The sequence below is a fragment of the Epithele typhae genome (genome assembly GCF_022376455.1).
Source record: "Epithele typhae strain CBS 203.58 chromosome Unknown BXZ73scaffold_66, whole genome shotgun sequence".
NCBI lineage: Eukaryota > Fungi > Basidiomycota > Agaricomycetes > Polyporales > Epitheliaceae > Epithele > Epithele typhae.
The window spans coordinates 211212-224676 of NW_025954257.1; the positions used below are offsets into that span (position 1 = coordinate 211212).

General features: G+C 55.4%; 5 protein-coding genes across 5 annotated transcripts; 3 read left to right on the top strand and 2 right to left on the bottom strand.

Moving 5' to 3' along the window:
- Positions 1-1231: 1231 nt before the first annotated feature.
- On the top strand, positions 1232-2857 carry BXZ73DRAFT_53311 (uncharacterized protein; the record flags this gene model as incomplete). Its single annotated transcript, XM_048020977.1, has 4 exons — positions 1232-1601; positions 1631-2118; positions 2186-2359; positions 2423-2857. 4 exons carry the CDS (start codon positions 1232-1234, stop codon positions 2855-2857), a joined length of 1467 nt encoding a protein of 488 aa, XP_047873692.1.
- A 94-nt stretch (positions 2858-2951) lies between these two features.
- On the bottom strand, positions 2952-5677 carry BXZ73DRAFT_53278 (uncharacterized protein; the record flags this gene model as incomplete). The annotated part of the gene is made up of 7 exons (XM_048020968.1): positions 2952-3150; positions 3269-3738; positions 3790-4299; positions 4351-4481; positions 4800-4982; positions 5339-5527; positions 5578-5677. Coding segments are annotated over 7 exons (1782 nt in total), but the record flags the coding sequence as incomplete, so codon positions are not given.
- Positions 5678-8502: 2825 nt separating this feature from the next.
- BXZ73DRAFT_31931 (uncharacterized protein) lies at positions 8503-8914 on the top strand (the record flags this gene model as incomplete). The annotated part of the gene is made up of 2 exons (XM_048017815.1): positions 8503-8784; positions 8834-8914. Coding segments are annotated over 2 exons (363 nt in total), but the record flags the coding sequence as incomplete, so codon positions are not given.
- A 2171-nt stretch (positions 8915-11085) lies between these two features.
- BXZ73DRAFT_105523 (uncharacterized protein) lies at positions 11086-12734 on the top strand (the record flags this gene model as incomplete). The annotated part of the gene is made up of 3 exons (XM_048016287.1): positions 11086-12240; positions 12290-12647; positions 12697-12734. The coding sequence occupies 3 exons, from the start codon at positions 11086-11088 to the stop codon at positions 12732-12734; spliced, it is 1551 nt and encodes a 516-aa protein (XP_047873695.1).
- An 80-nt stretch (positions 12735-12814) lies between these two features.
- Positions 12815-13366, bottom strand: BXZ73DRAFT_105524 (uncharacterized protein; the record flags this gene model as incomplete). The annotated part of the gene is made up of 3 exons (XM_048016288.1): positions 12815-13073; positions 13159-13242; positions 13296-13366. 3 exons carry the CDS (start codon positions 13364-13366, stop codon positions 12815-12817), a joined length of 414 nt encoding a protein of 137 aa, XP_047873696.1.
- Between the last annotated feature and the right edge of the window lie 99 nt (positions 13367-13465).

The window sequence follows — 13465 nt, forward strand, 5'->3', positions numbered from 1 at the left end:
AGCCACACCTGCCTGGGTGTAAAATGACAATATCACGATCGCACCGGTGCCAGACTCGTCCAAACCTTCGATTGAGGTAACGAATACAGCGGTAGTGCGGGTGGAGGTAAGCTGGTGTCCGTGGGACGCGCGTAGAGTACATAAGAGTCCGTATGGTCTCAGATCGCCCGATCTGATGGCCGAAGTTCGGCGAAATACTTCGCCGAAGTCAAGACACCCGAGCCCTGCTCGCAGCGTGGCCGAAATTCGGCCGGTACGCCAAACTCCGGCACTGAAATCCGGCACATGCGCGCCCTGCACGCCCGTACCTTAACATCCTCCTCCTCTGGACCGCAGTGACGGTCCTGACGTGGGAGCGGGCCGTGAACGCCAATCGGAGGAGATGGAGAGGTGGATGGGTAGAGATGGAGGTTGGATGACCTTGATGTAGTGGTGCAGAGGCGTCGCCGGCACTAGGCGCAAAGCAGACGCGAACTAGAGTCACACGAGGGATGTCTAGCCCACAAAGACCAAGTTAACATAGCTCTACATACATACAGGCAATCGAGATACTCACCTAGCCCACAAAGACCAAGAGGTCGAGATGAGGGCTAGGACACGAAGTGCAAGTGCCAAGAGAGTCCGCGATACGGGCGCTTAATCGCGGGAACAACCTTCCAATATAGTAGCAGGCAGAGAACACCGCATGAAACCGCGGATTTCCCAAGGTGGGGAATGAGCGCGGAATGAGTAAATTCCTGGCAAATTCCTTGAGACCTCCACGCAGATTCCCGCGGGTTGGGAATTCGCACTTAATGGCCCCCTTCCTTACATATTCCCCCGTCATTCTGAGAACATTCCTCGTGCATTCCTTCCAAGTGGAATCCAGACCCCGTGAGGGTCATGTATATTGGGCCATGCAATTATTATGGGATAACCGTAGGGCGTCTGTCGCGCCCCGCGCGTGCGCGCGGCTTCGTGCTGTCGATGCGCGCGCGGCGGGTGCAGACGCGCGCTTCGACTTCGGTATTCGTTCGCGCGGCATTGCGGATCGCGGCTGGACAGGCCGCTGAGTATGTACGCATAAGGAGTGAACAGTGCATGTATCCTTAAACACATTGTTCGTATCAAAGAGAGATGGGCTGCGCGAACAGCGGGGCAAGCTCGCGCTGGCATCGTCTCGTACCAACCCCGACCCCACTACGTTGCGCCTCTGCTTGCCTTCGATTTCCCCCAACGACTGTGCCAGGCGATGCCTGGGAACGATGCAGGCCCTAGCGGCGGGGGGAGGAACTTCACTGGCACAGATCTCCCTCAACCGGGCCTTCAGCGACTAAACGGGGCGATTCAAGAGATTGAACGACTCACCAGAGCACTTGAAAACCACGTTGAAAAGACGGCCACCTTAATCAGTGTCCTCCGCCACGATAACAACATCACACGTGCAAAACTTGAGGTTGCCACCGACCGCATCAACTTTCTTGAAGAGTTCTTGGAGATCGAGCCAGATGACGGAGAGGAGGGAGCGGTGCAAGACCCACAAGATGCGAGTGTCATGGGAGGAGATGGCAGTGGTGATGCGACGGCAGCGGCAGTGAGCAAGCAGTTGTGTGCGAATACACGTGCCATAGTCAGTCATTGAGCTCGTCAGGTACGAACAGACGACTCACCTCGTATCAGAGAGCGACCAACGACGCGTTCAAAATCTGGATGGGGGTTACAAATCTCTCCAAGGCGGCCGATCTACCTGGTATCCCTGGGCTGGGAGAAGAGGCCCCACTGGTACCGACCGGGCAGCACGCTGGCACTCGTCTCGTCAGGTTCAACTGGCTCCAGAATGCGACATACCCAATGAATGCTCGAGGCATTGAGACCCTGACGACGGCTCTGAGGGCGCATGGAAACTCGTACGTTCCTGGCTTCGGAGAGGACCTCGAGAAGATCTTCGATGCCGACCTGAAAAACCGCGTCATCACTAAGTTCAAAGCCCTCGCGGCGAACTGGAAGCGCATAGAGAAGAGCGCTGGGAAAGCACGCGCACCTGCGGAGTCGGAGCCTGTAGATGTAGAGGATGCGCAGCAAGAAGCTGACGATGATCCTCTTATGGATCGCAAGATTGCTCGTTCTCGGGCTAAACCAGTGAGTTCTTGTCAGTGCATCTCTGAGGGCGATGAATACGTGTACACATACTACGTGCCATGCGCAGAAACAGGAACAGCGCAAACGTAAAAGCGCGGGTACGAAGTGGGCAGAGCCGAAGTATGAGACCGCATTCACTGAAAACGCGGCCTCGGACGATGAAGACATATCGGAGAGCGAGGTCGTGGCTGGAGAGAAGACTTGTTATGTCAGTCGGCCGCCGTGGTTCCGATCAGCAATGGTAAGCACTCTTGGGACAGGCGACGTGGAGGACGGAGATGCTTACCTACTAGTACCATGTTAGCTTCAGGAGTGCTACGACGATCTCGACCTGCGGAACGATCCTGAGCCAGATCGCGCAGCTCTGCTCATCAAGCGGAGGAAGGGACCGGTAAAACTCACTGCTGTACCTCCGAGGGCGCAGACGCTGAAGAATCGCCTGCGCGTGTGGATGATCACCGAGGACGCTCTCGAAGGGAACCCGCACTGGTTGACGGGGGGCCGAGTCGCACAAAACGGGAAGTTGTGGGGAGATGAAGACGATCCAGTGGACGATAGCACAGCGAGAGGAACGAAGAGGAAGGGGGAGTCGTCCAAGAACAGTGGTGGTAAGAAAAAGAAGCGTCCTGCTGAGGACATGAGTAAGGTACAAGCGGCTGAGGCTAGTCGCGCGGCACTCGCACGAGGGGCAGATGATGACGACCTCTTCGGGAACATGACACAGGTGTGGGGGACTTGACGCGCTTTCATGCGGCTTATCAATCTTGTAGTTCTTGTTCGAGGTTGTCAAACCACGTATCATTGGGCTCGAGTCCGGTCTGTGCGCGTGCGTGTTAAGCCGGTGTATGTGGGGTATAAGGTAAACTCACGCGATCGAACGAGTGAACAACCCAGAGGTTTCGGCGCAATCCAGGCCCAGTATGGGCCGTGATTGGTACGATCGCCACTGCGGCAGCAAGCCAGGACGTTGGAATGATCTCGACTGGGTGATACTGTTCGGCATATGCAACAGAAACACCTAGATGATCTGAGCTGTGGGAGGGTGAGGAGGCAACTGGGAGTGCATAAGGTGCGGACGAAGACGCACTACATTGACCATGGAAACGTCGGAATGTCTTCTCCGGCGACCATTCGCTCGACAGCTGAACACAACACGGGGGCTTGTCCGACAAGCTCAATCTCGAAATGGTACCTGATACGACAAGGAATGCGCTTGATACCATCAAAGTCGACGCAAGCGTGCTGATCTGAGTCAGTGCGAGTGTCCGCAGTTGATCCGTACCGAATTGCATCCTTTGAGATGAAAGGAAAGCGTTGAGTGCCCTTGTGTGCAAGGAAGGTTGTGTCGTGAGGTCGCAAATCATGCTCGTCGCCAATAGTCAGGTGGGGGAAAACACGTCTGAGATGATAGAGAAGGGGCAGGTAGAGGCGACCATCTTCAAGCTGCCGAAGATTGATGAAGGTCTTGGAGCTTCGGCGCGGTGTGTTGATGGTTGATGCGCCATGCGCAAATGCCTCGATCTGTGTCCCTAGCGTGCCACGAACTGCGCCTTGCTCTCGGCAGATACTTTTCAGCTCTGCGCGTTCGTACTCAGTTGCATCAGGCGGCAGTGTGAAAACCTCGAACACGAGTGAGCATCCGCATTGACCGGGACCCAGAGGCGCACTCACAAGCTCATACAAGCGTAGCTTGTACTGCCAGTTCCGCATCAACGTGAGCTCCATCTCACCCCAAGGGCGACCATTCAGGTTGACATCAGCAAGAATCCCGTTGAAGCGTTCGTGTGCGAAGAGCCACCATGCGTACACCGGTCCGAAGCGTTCATAAAACACTGGGTAGTGCAACGCATAGTGGCAGTTGGGCACCATGTGTACATTCAGCCGGACGAGATCACGGCAGAGATCTTGGATGAAGCCGTGACCACGTTTCACGTCGTCGAGGGTGATCTGTCTTGAGGCGAGAATGCGTTCAGCAATGGACGCATACAGAAATAATCTATAAATACGGGAGATGTCTCGTGTGAATGTGGGTCGTTTTGAGGCATTGTGCGGGATTGGAGACGCCTCGGAGCCAGCAAGCTTGTCATTTTCGTCGCGCCAAACACACCAAAGCACTGTGGTTTGGATGTTCACCCAGCGACGCCACTGGTCGGCCTTTGGAAGCCCACGATTTTCCCCGAGCTCAAAGCAATATCAGCTCACAATATCACTGAGCAGAAAGCATGAGCTCACGTTGTTGGGAAGGCGACCAACGCACGATGGCCACTGAATGGAGTTGACAACCGCCTGAAGACTCCACCAGCGCTTGGCGTCGAGCAGATACCCATCGATCAGAAGGGTAGAAAACATGTACTTTGCAATACCTGCCGTATAGCTCGTGTCAGCTTAGAGATCTCCAGCGCGGGTGCGCACCCTGCGGCACCCACAGCCCGCTCACCCAGCGCATGCGGCGGCTCGCACCCACAATCCTGCGCACCTAGTGCACCCATTCGCGCGCGCACAGATGGACCAGACAGTGCGTGCAGTGCCGCAGTCAAGTCTCAACACAGTCAATGTGTACCGCCAACCACACCCCACGTGATCAGCTAGGCGCACCTGGTGTGTGCAGCCGGAGTGCGTGGCCGGCAGGTCAAGAGTCCAGTCTGCGACCTACGGGGCCTCGGATGACATAGAAGGCTCACCGTAGAAGTTGTGCATGAAATCGACAGCCGAGGATGACACAGGGGACCATCCTACCAGCTCGTCCATCGCTGAAAAACGTTTCCCAGACTCGTCCAGAATTTGTTTCCGTGCCTTCTTTGTTGAGGCATCCTTGGAGAGAAACGAGTACCTGAGCATCTCGAACTCATCCCGTAGGCGCAATTCTAAGAGCGATGTCAGCACACTGTTGAGTCCCTGTGACAGGCTCCCGAGATTGTGGAATCCGAAGCAGCACACTCGCTCGAAGACCACGGCTTTAGAGTCTGAGGCGCACTTGCGAGAGCACAACATGATATGCTGTGCGCTTGCCAGCTTGCCCTATGCTCGCGTGTAGCCTCCAAATCATGTGGTACAATCGCGCGCGGCTCCCGATGCACCACGAGGCTCGCGCACGGCTCCCGAGGCTCGCACGCAGCTCCCGATGCACCACGAGGCTCGTGCGCAGCTTCCGATCTGACACAGTACGCTCATACGCAGCCTCCGACACAATTGCAGCTTCCGACACGATAATGGGACGTACTGGAATACACGTATGCCTCGGCCGTTTGCAGCTGATCTTGCGTAACCTCGCAAAAGGAGCACAAAAGAGTGTGTGAGTGACCTGCAGACCCCTTGACCTTTGCTGCTGCAGGTGCGTCGCTGGAGTGGCACTCGACAGCCGCATGTACCTCCACTGGATCGCTGTATCCATATGCGTCTAGGCAGATCCCTGCAGCGCGTAAAACTAGCTTGAAGTATGATACCAGAAATCAGACGTACCAGTGTACAAAACTTTGAGTTCGCGTGTCGCGAGCGCCAGAATATGGTTGATCTCCTCCAGACTTGGCTCCTTCGGCCCAGGAATGACAACTAGAAGATGTTACGATTAATGAGGTACAAATGAATCGTTCTTTATGGGGTGGGCTCTGGCTGTGACGCGCGACACCCTTAACTCAACGCCGTGGGAATATATTCCAGACTCCGATTACTCTTGACTAGCACAGCCACTTCTCACGCATAGGTTTGCTACTTACTCCCATCACCCTAGCTCTGGGTTAGGGTCCCCCTGTAGGGTTCCACTAGCGCTGGGTTTGCACTGCCACCTGGGCCCAGCGCTTCACTCCTTGCTACACTTTGTAGTGCCTGTTAGTGTCTATACCTATTCAACTAGACTGAGATGGGCGCTCTTTATGGGCTTCAGTCAGACTCTATGTGGACTACTACTAGCAATATACTCAAGATTTATCAGAATTGATTCAATTTTTGAAGGGCTGATTTCAGAAAAGTGAGGCTTCCGCAAGTTATTAGATGCCCAGTGGCTGTAGCGCCCTGCGCCTGCTCACTACACCCACATCTGACTACTAGTAAATCAGATCAATTCCCTAAAATGCTGATTATATTAGTGAAGCTAGTCCTCATAGTGGTTGGTACGATTATGAAAGAGGTGCTCATTTATACATAGTGGGTGGGGTGCAGAAGGGTATACAACATACATTCCATATGTTGTAACTGATGGTATGAGCTCAGACAGTGCGCGTTTTAGGTGATTGTGAATGTGTTATACTCATCTATTATAATGGGGTATTCCATGTACACCCAGATGCCAAATCTCACTGTGTTCCTTCAAGTTGTTCCCATGCTGGAAATCTGACCGACTCTGCCCATACGTATATTGAAGTTGTTATATCTCAAGCAGTTCTTGGACGCATCTCACGAAACCTGGTGCGTCCTAATGTATGTTTTAATGCGCATCTAAAACGCCTAAGTGCGCTGTCTAATGTTCTGGTACACTTGTTTCGATTTCCCACCGACTTGGCCCGTGCGTTCATTGCAGTTGCTATATCTCAGGCAGTTCTTGAACGCATCTCTCCAACTTTGCTGCGTCATAATGTGTGCTTCAATGCGCACGTATCGCGCCCAAGTGCGCTGTCTAATATGCCAGTATGACGGTTTCGATTTCTGGCCGAGTGAACCGAATGAGGTGTTATATACGCTGTATCTCAGTCATTTTTCGTCCGATTTGGACCAAACAAAGTGCATTGGATTTCGACGGTCTGGGCGTATATACTTGCTCATTTGTGCATAGTTTTGTCGCCCTGTTAAAATTCTCAAAATCTGGGCCAAGTTGACCAAGTGAGATGTTGTACATGCTCTATCTCTGTCAGTTTTGGGTTGTTTGACATAAAACAAGACGTATTCGACTTCTATTGTCTGGATGTACTCACATGCCAAATATCGTCTGATTTTGTGGTCTTCTTCCTGTTCTGCAAGCCAGCTAGAGAAGTGCGCTTTTATGGGCGCTTATGGGCGCTTAAACGGGGGTAGATCTGCAGGACCTTATCTCTGCCCATCTCTCTGTCCTACCACCACCATCCAGCCTCTACATCTCCTCTTAGCTCTTCTCTGCACACCAATCTGCCCTCATTATGGCTCCTAAGCACTCTAGGCCCTTCTTGGACTACTTGGATCTGGATCAGCAGGAGAACATAGGAGGTGTCTTTGTGAGTATCTTGCACTCTCTCTCTATGCACTCACTCACTAGCTGCAGACTTCTGCTCCTCCCCAGGCTTCCAAGAGGGTTAGAGTGGAGGATTGGGTAGATGGGAATGATGAGGATGAGGATGATGATGATGATGATAAAGACTATGTGAGTACTTGGCTTCTTTTCAGCACATTCCCCCTAAACAGCTATAGACTCCTGGCCCTGCTCAGCCTCCTGCTAAGCCTGCTGAGCCTGCTGAGCCTGTTAAGCCTGCTAGGCCTGCTAGGCCTGCTAAGCCTGCCAGACCAGTGAGTACTACTTTTTGGGTGTGTTTCTTGCATCTCAAGCCCTTCAAGAAATTCCTGCCCCAGCACCAGGTCAATGAACTCCCATCTTCTGTCATAGACCCTGCCCACATCGTCTATGATGAAGTGGAGGTCTTGGAGTGGGCAGCCCGAGGTCGAGCGAAAGCCCACGAAGTCTTGGCCAACGCTCCTGTCTTCCAGCTTCCAAAGCCAATGAGGCTCTATCCTAGCTCTACCACCAAGAAGGAGAAGTTGGCTGACATGGATGCAGATTGGGAGAAGATCAAGCCGAAGAAGTCTGTTGACTGCACCACCATCATTGAAGACTCGGAGGGGCAGCGGGTGCTCTACTATCTTGGTAGGCGCCCTGAGACTGTGAGTTTTCAATGTGCTACCCTATATGTTTCTCATCTATCTGGGCAGGACACACCTGGGGATACTCCTCACCCTATTGAATCACTCTATGAAGGGCGCACGAAGAGGGATGTCGATATTCTGAGAAATAAGGGTGTCTCTATCCAGAACGATGCTCTCACTGTGAGCTGCTCTTGTCTATGTCTTCTGCTTGTCTGATTTTGTTCTAGTTTGATGAGCAGATGAGGTTGCTGGCAGTCTGTCAGTTTTACACCTCCCATGTTCAGCCTGTCCTTCCTGAAAAGGATCGTCGTCACGAGGGGGATCGAGAAGACATCAACACTCACCTCTTTCGATACCAACAAGGCAAACGGGAGAAGAAGAGCAATGAGAGATCCGGAGTGGGCCATCTCATTCATTGCTGGACCCAGCAAGGGGATTCTCACTTTGTGAGTCTGCCTCTGTGGTACTTTGGTTAGAGCTAACACTGTGCAGACAATGACTCCAAGCAGTGATATTGGAGTCAAGAACGATCTCAAGACACCCAAAAACCCCAAGTCTGATAGACTTGAGGTGACAAAGAAGTTCTACACCCTCTCTGCTCCCTTTGCCGCGTACTTTGGTGCTCTGTTTGAGGTCTTCTATCCTGATCTCTATCAACGCTACCAGAAGGCGTTTGATGCAGGGAGCTGGATCCCTCATGACCCTGGACCTTGGCTTGGACGTGCCCTTGTCTGGAAACTCCCTCTCGACCTCCACTTCGACCATGGTGACATTGGGCCTACTCTCACTATTCCCCTTGGTTTCTTCCATAATGGCGAGATGGAGTTCCCTGCCCTTGGGGCAGTGTTTCAGTTTGTGCATTTCTTTTGAGATTAGCAAACACTAATCTGAGTTGGGCAGGTACCGTGCTGGAGACATTATCCTTGGCTGGGACTGCAAATTTGCCCACAAGGTTCGGGACTGGAAAATTGCTAGGCATGCTCTAGGCCAAGATCTCAGCCCTGAGAATGGTCCCAATGTCCAGTGCCCTGAGTGGTTCTCTGGGGGCCGAGTTGCCTTGGTTTTCTTCTCTCATGCCATCACAGTGACTAGGCTGGAGGACAAGCCAGAGGGGTTTTTTGCCAAATACCCCAAGCACCATGAGCTGAAGGCCCAGGATAAGCATGGGAATACTGTACTGGATCCTTGGGAGTTGTGTGAGTGTGGGTGGTCAGAGTGTGAGCGGGAGAATGAGGAGAAGTTGAAGTTGCAGCCTGTTTGGAGGGCTGAGGGGAGACTAGCCACCAGACTCAAGGGCAAGGGCAAAGGCAAGGGGAAAGAATGAGTTTCATTTGCAATGTATCCTACATACAAAGTAACTAAAACATTTGGGGGTATCCAGACTTGGGAAAAGAAAGGATCAATGAGGAACCTGCCTCAACATGTCTTGTATGCATACAGGCATGTGGGCATGCTGTGGGAGGAGGGCATGGGCAGCACAGACAGGGAAGGGGCAGGAGGCATACTGGGACGACGACCGGCGCTGCGGTCTTGCCTGCGGCACCGGCATACGGAACGAAGGGCCGAGGACGTCCATTGGGACGTCCTCGGCGCGTTGAGGGTGTCGGGGAGGCGGTCAGACGGTGGGACGGAAAGGCGGAGGTGGGAGACGGTGGAGGAGGACGGCGGGCAGCCGCGCGGCAGACGGCCTTAGGCCGCCCGTTTTGAGCGCGGGGCCCGGGAGATGGGCGAGGAGGGACGGGGGACACGCCCCGCCGCGTCTTGTACGCGGTCGGGGCGTGTGGGCGCGCTGTGGGAGGACGGGCGGGGCAGCGCGCAGGAGGGACGGGGCACGGGGCTCACCGGAGACGACGGGCGCCGCGGTCTTGAACCGCGGCGCCGGGATGCGAATTGAGGGCCGAGGACGTCCATTGGGACGTCCTCGGCGCGTTGAGGGTGTCGGGGAGGGGTCGGACGGCGGGACGGCGAGGTCGAGGGCAGCGAGGAGGTGGAGGAGGACGGCGGGCAGCGCGCGCGCGCGGACGGCCATAGGCCGCCCGTTTTGAGCGCGGGGCGAGAGCGACGGGCGAGGAGGGACGAGGGACACGCCCCACCACGTCTTGTACGCGGTCGGGGCGTGCGGGCGTGCTGTGGGAGGAGGGACGGGGACAGGGCGCACGAGGGACGGGGCTGGGGGCTCACCAGCAGACGACGGGCGCCGCGGTCTTGACCGCGGCGCCGGGATACGAATTGAAGGGCCCAGGGCGTCCTTTGGGACGCCCTGGGCGCGTTGAGGGTGTCGGGGAGGAGGTCAGACGGCGGGATGGGGAAGTCGAGGGCGGGAGACGGTAGAGGAGGAGGAGGAGAGAGGCGCCCGCGCGGACGGCCGTAGGGCCGCCGTTTTGAGCGTGGGGCCGGGAGATGGGCGAGGAGGGACGGGGGACACGCCCCGCCGCGTCTTGTAAGTGGCCGGGGCGTGCGGACGCGCTGTGGGAGGACGGGCTGGGCAGGGCAGGAGGACGGGGCAAGGGGCTTACCGGAGACGACCGGCGCCGCGGTCTTGAACCGTGGCGCCGGGATACGAATCGAGGGGCCGAGGACGTCCATTGGGACGTCCTCGGCGTGTTGAGGGTGTTGGTGAGGTGGGAGGGAGGCATGAGGGCGAGGTCGAGGGCTGTGGGGAGGAGGAAGAGGAGGGTGGGAGGGGAGTGTGTCGCTGTGCGAGGACGGCCGTCAGGCCCCGTTTTGAGTGTGGGATGTGGCTGAAGGGCGTGGAAGGGTGGGGGACATGCCCACCGTATCTTATACATGGTCAGGGTGTGTGGTTGTACTGTGGGAGGTGTGATGGGGGTGGGCATGCCAGAGAATGGGGGCCAAGGACTTATCTGAACGACCACTGGTGCTGCATTCTTGAACAGTGGCCCTGAAATTGAATTGAAGGACCCAGGGCATCTTTTGGGAAGCTCTGGGCATGCTGAGGTTGTTGGGGAGGCGGTTGGATGGGAGGATGGGGAAGGTAGTGGGTGGGAGATTGAGAAGGAGGAGGGTGGGAGATACCCAAGTGAGAATGGCTGTAAGGCTGACTTTCTTTATGGCTCCTATACCCCTCTTGCCTTCTACCTCAACCACACTGCCCTACAGCCTTCTTCTCAGTCATCATCCACCATGTCTCTCAACCATGACATTATTCACGCTGTCTGCACCCACCTTCCCCCCTCCTCTGTTGTCAAAGTTGCACAAACCTCCAAGACCATGTACGAAGTTGCTATGCGCCCAGCATTGGCCACCGTCCACCTTCAAGAGTGGTACAACAAAAACAAAACCGATGCTCTAGCATGGGTGCAGTGGCTCGTTTCCATCCATCCCTACCTTCCCTATCCTCCATGCCACTACATCAAGTCTCTTATCACTCCTGAAAACCCCGATCTCATCCCCCATTCAGTTCTCCAGAACCTCTTCAGCAGCTCACCAGGTCTCTCTGAGCTTGTGGTTCTCAACTCAGGAGAGAACCTCCACATCATCCACATCTCCTTCATTTCCAAGTTAACTACCCTCTCCTTGACCTCCGCGACTCTCCCCAGTGTTGCCACACTCACTCCCCTCCTCTCCGAACTTCCCCGTCTCTCCTCCCTGTCTGTGTCTCTCCAGGATGGCACCATCCCATCCGACATTACAGCTGAAGACTGGGGGATTCTTCATTCCTTCATCCTCTCCCTCTCCAAAGTCACCCAACTCTCTTCCCTATCCTTGTCAGGATATAGGAGCGAGTACGTGCAGGCTCTTGAGTCTGAGTTGGCGAATTGGATGGCCATTGAGACACTTGGTGTTCAGTCTCCTCTTTTAGACCTCAACCATCTCAAGTCCCTTGAACTCTGTTTGTGGCAGCCATCTTTGGTCCCTCCTACCCCTTCCCTTCTTCACCTCTCTGTCTACTGCGACCGGACCTTTGCAGTCCTGTGGGCTCACCCTTTGCCCCACCTTCGCACCATCGACATCGACTTCAACCTCGATCCAGATTTCCAATATGTTGATAACGACAACAACCGTTCCTTCTCCCATATCGACTCCCTCCGATTTGATGAGACCTGGTTCATCCCTTCCACACATGCCGACTACCAGGGTGGGGAGTTGCCTTTCAAGATTCTCAATCATATCAAGTCCTTAGCCTCCCTTTCCTTCATCGAACTCTGGTGGGAGGACTATGGAGATTCCCTCACTGTCCCATGCGAGATGCTTACCAGAGCAGTGGAGCTCAACGTCAGGTCTCTGACTATCAAGAAGTTTTGGAATCACAGTCAATGTGCTTTTGATGTGCTTTTGGTATGTTTCTCAGCACTCATGTCAGACAGATTCTTATAATTATGTGTAGGTCACTCTGACTCGGAGGTTCTCTCCAGTTCCTCTCATCCATCTCAGCATTGGCTTTTCTCTGGACAGGCTGTTTGAAGGGCTCAACATGGACAGTGGCACTGCTTGCAAGAAGTTGGCTGAGGCACTAGCCAAAGCCATCCCCACTCTAGAGGTTCTGCAGCTGCAGATTGTTGACCTGGAGGAAGACGAAGAAGAGGAAGAGGAAGAAGAAGAGAAGGTCAAGGAACAGGCCAATGTATGGTGGAGAATCAAGCGTCAGGATGAGGTCATTCACTTGGAAGAGATCTGGAGTGATGTGGGAGAGGCTGCAGTGGGTTTGATTCAGAGCAAGTCCTTCAGACTAGAGGATCTCACAGGTTTGCCTTGTGCCACTCACAGTTGCACTCAAACTGATAGCTTCAACAGATCTATTTGGTAGGAGTGGTATCTACTACAAGTTGTAAAATACAGAGGGGAGGCTGTTGTCAAGGGAGCTAAGCAATGGGATGAGAAAGGCACAGGTGAAGAAGTGGAGGAGGAGGGCCTAGGGCACCCACATGTAGCAGCATGGACTTGAACCGCTGCGCCAGGATACGAATTGAAGGGCCGAGGACGTCCCAATGGACGTCCTCGGCGCGTTGAGGGTGTCGGGGAGGCGGTCAGACGGCAGGACGGCGAGGTCGAGGGCGGCAAGGAGGTGGGGGAGGACGGCGGACAGGGCCTGCGCGCGGGCGGCCATACGGCCGCCCGTTTTGAGTGCAGGGCGCGGGCGAAGAGCGAGGAAGGACGGGGGACACGCCCCGCTGCGTCTTGTACGCGGTCGGGGCGTGTGGGCGCGCTGTGGAGGACGGGCGGGCAGCGTGCAGGAGGACGGGGCCGGGGGCTCACCAGCGAACGACGGGCGCCGCGGTCTTGAACCGCGGCGCCGGGATACCCGCCGCGTCTTGTACGTGGTCGGGGCGTGTGGGCGCGCTGTGGGAGGACGGGCGGGGCAGCGCGCAGGAGGGACGGGGCACGGGGCTCACCAGCGAACGACGGGCGCCGCGGTCTTGAACCGCGGCGCCGGGATACGAATTGAAGGGCCGAGGACGTCCATGGGGACGTCCTCGGCGTGTTGAGGGTGTCGGGGAGGTGGTCAGACGGCGGAACGGGGAAGTCGAGGGCGGCGAGGGGTGGAGGAAGAGGAGGAGGAAGG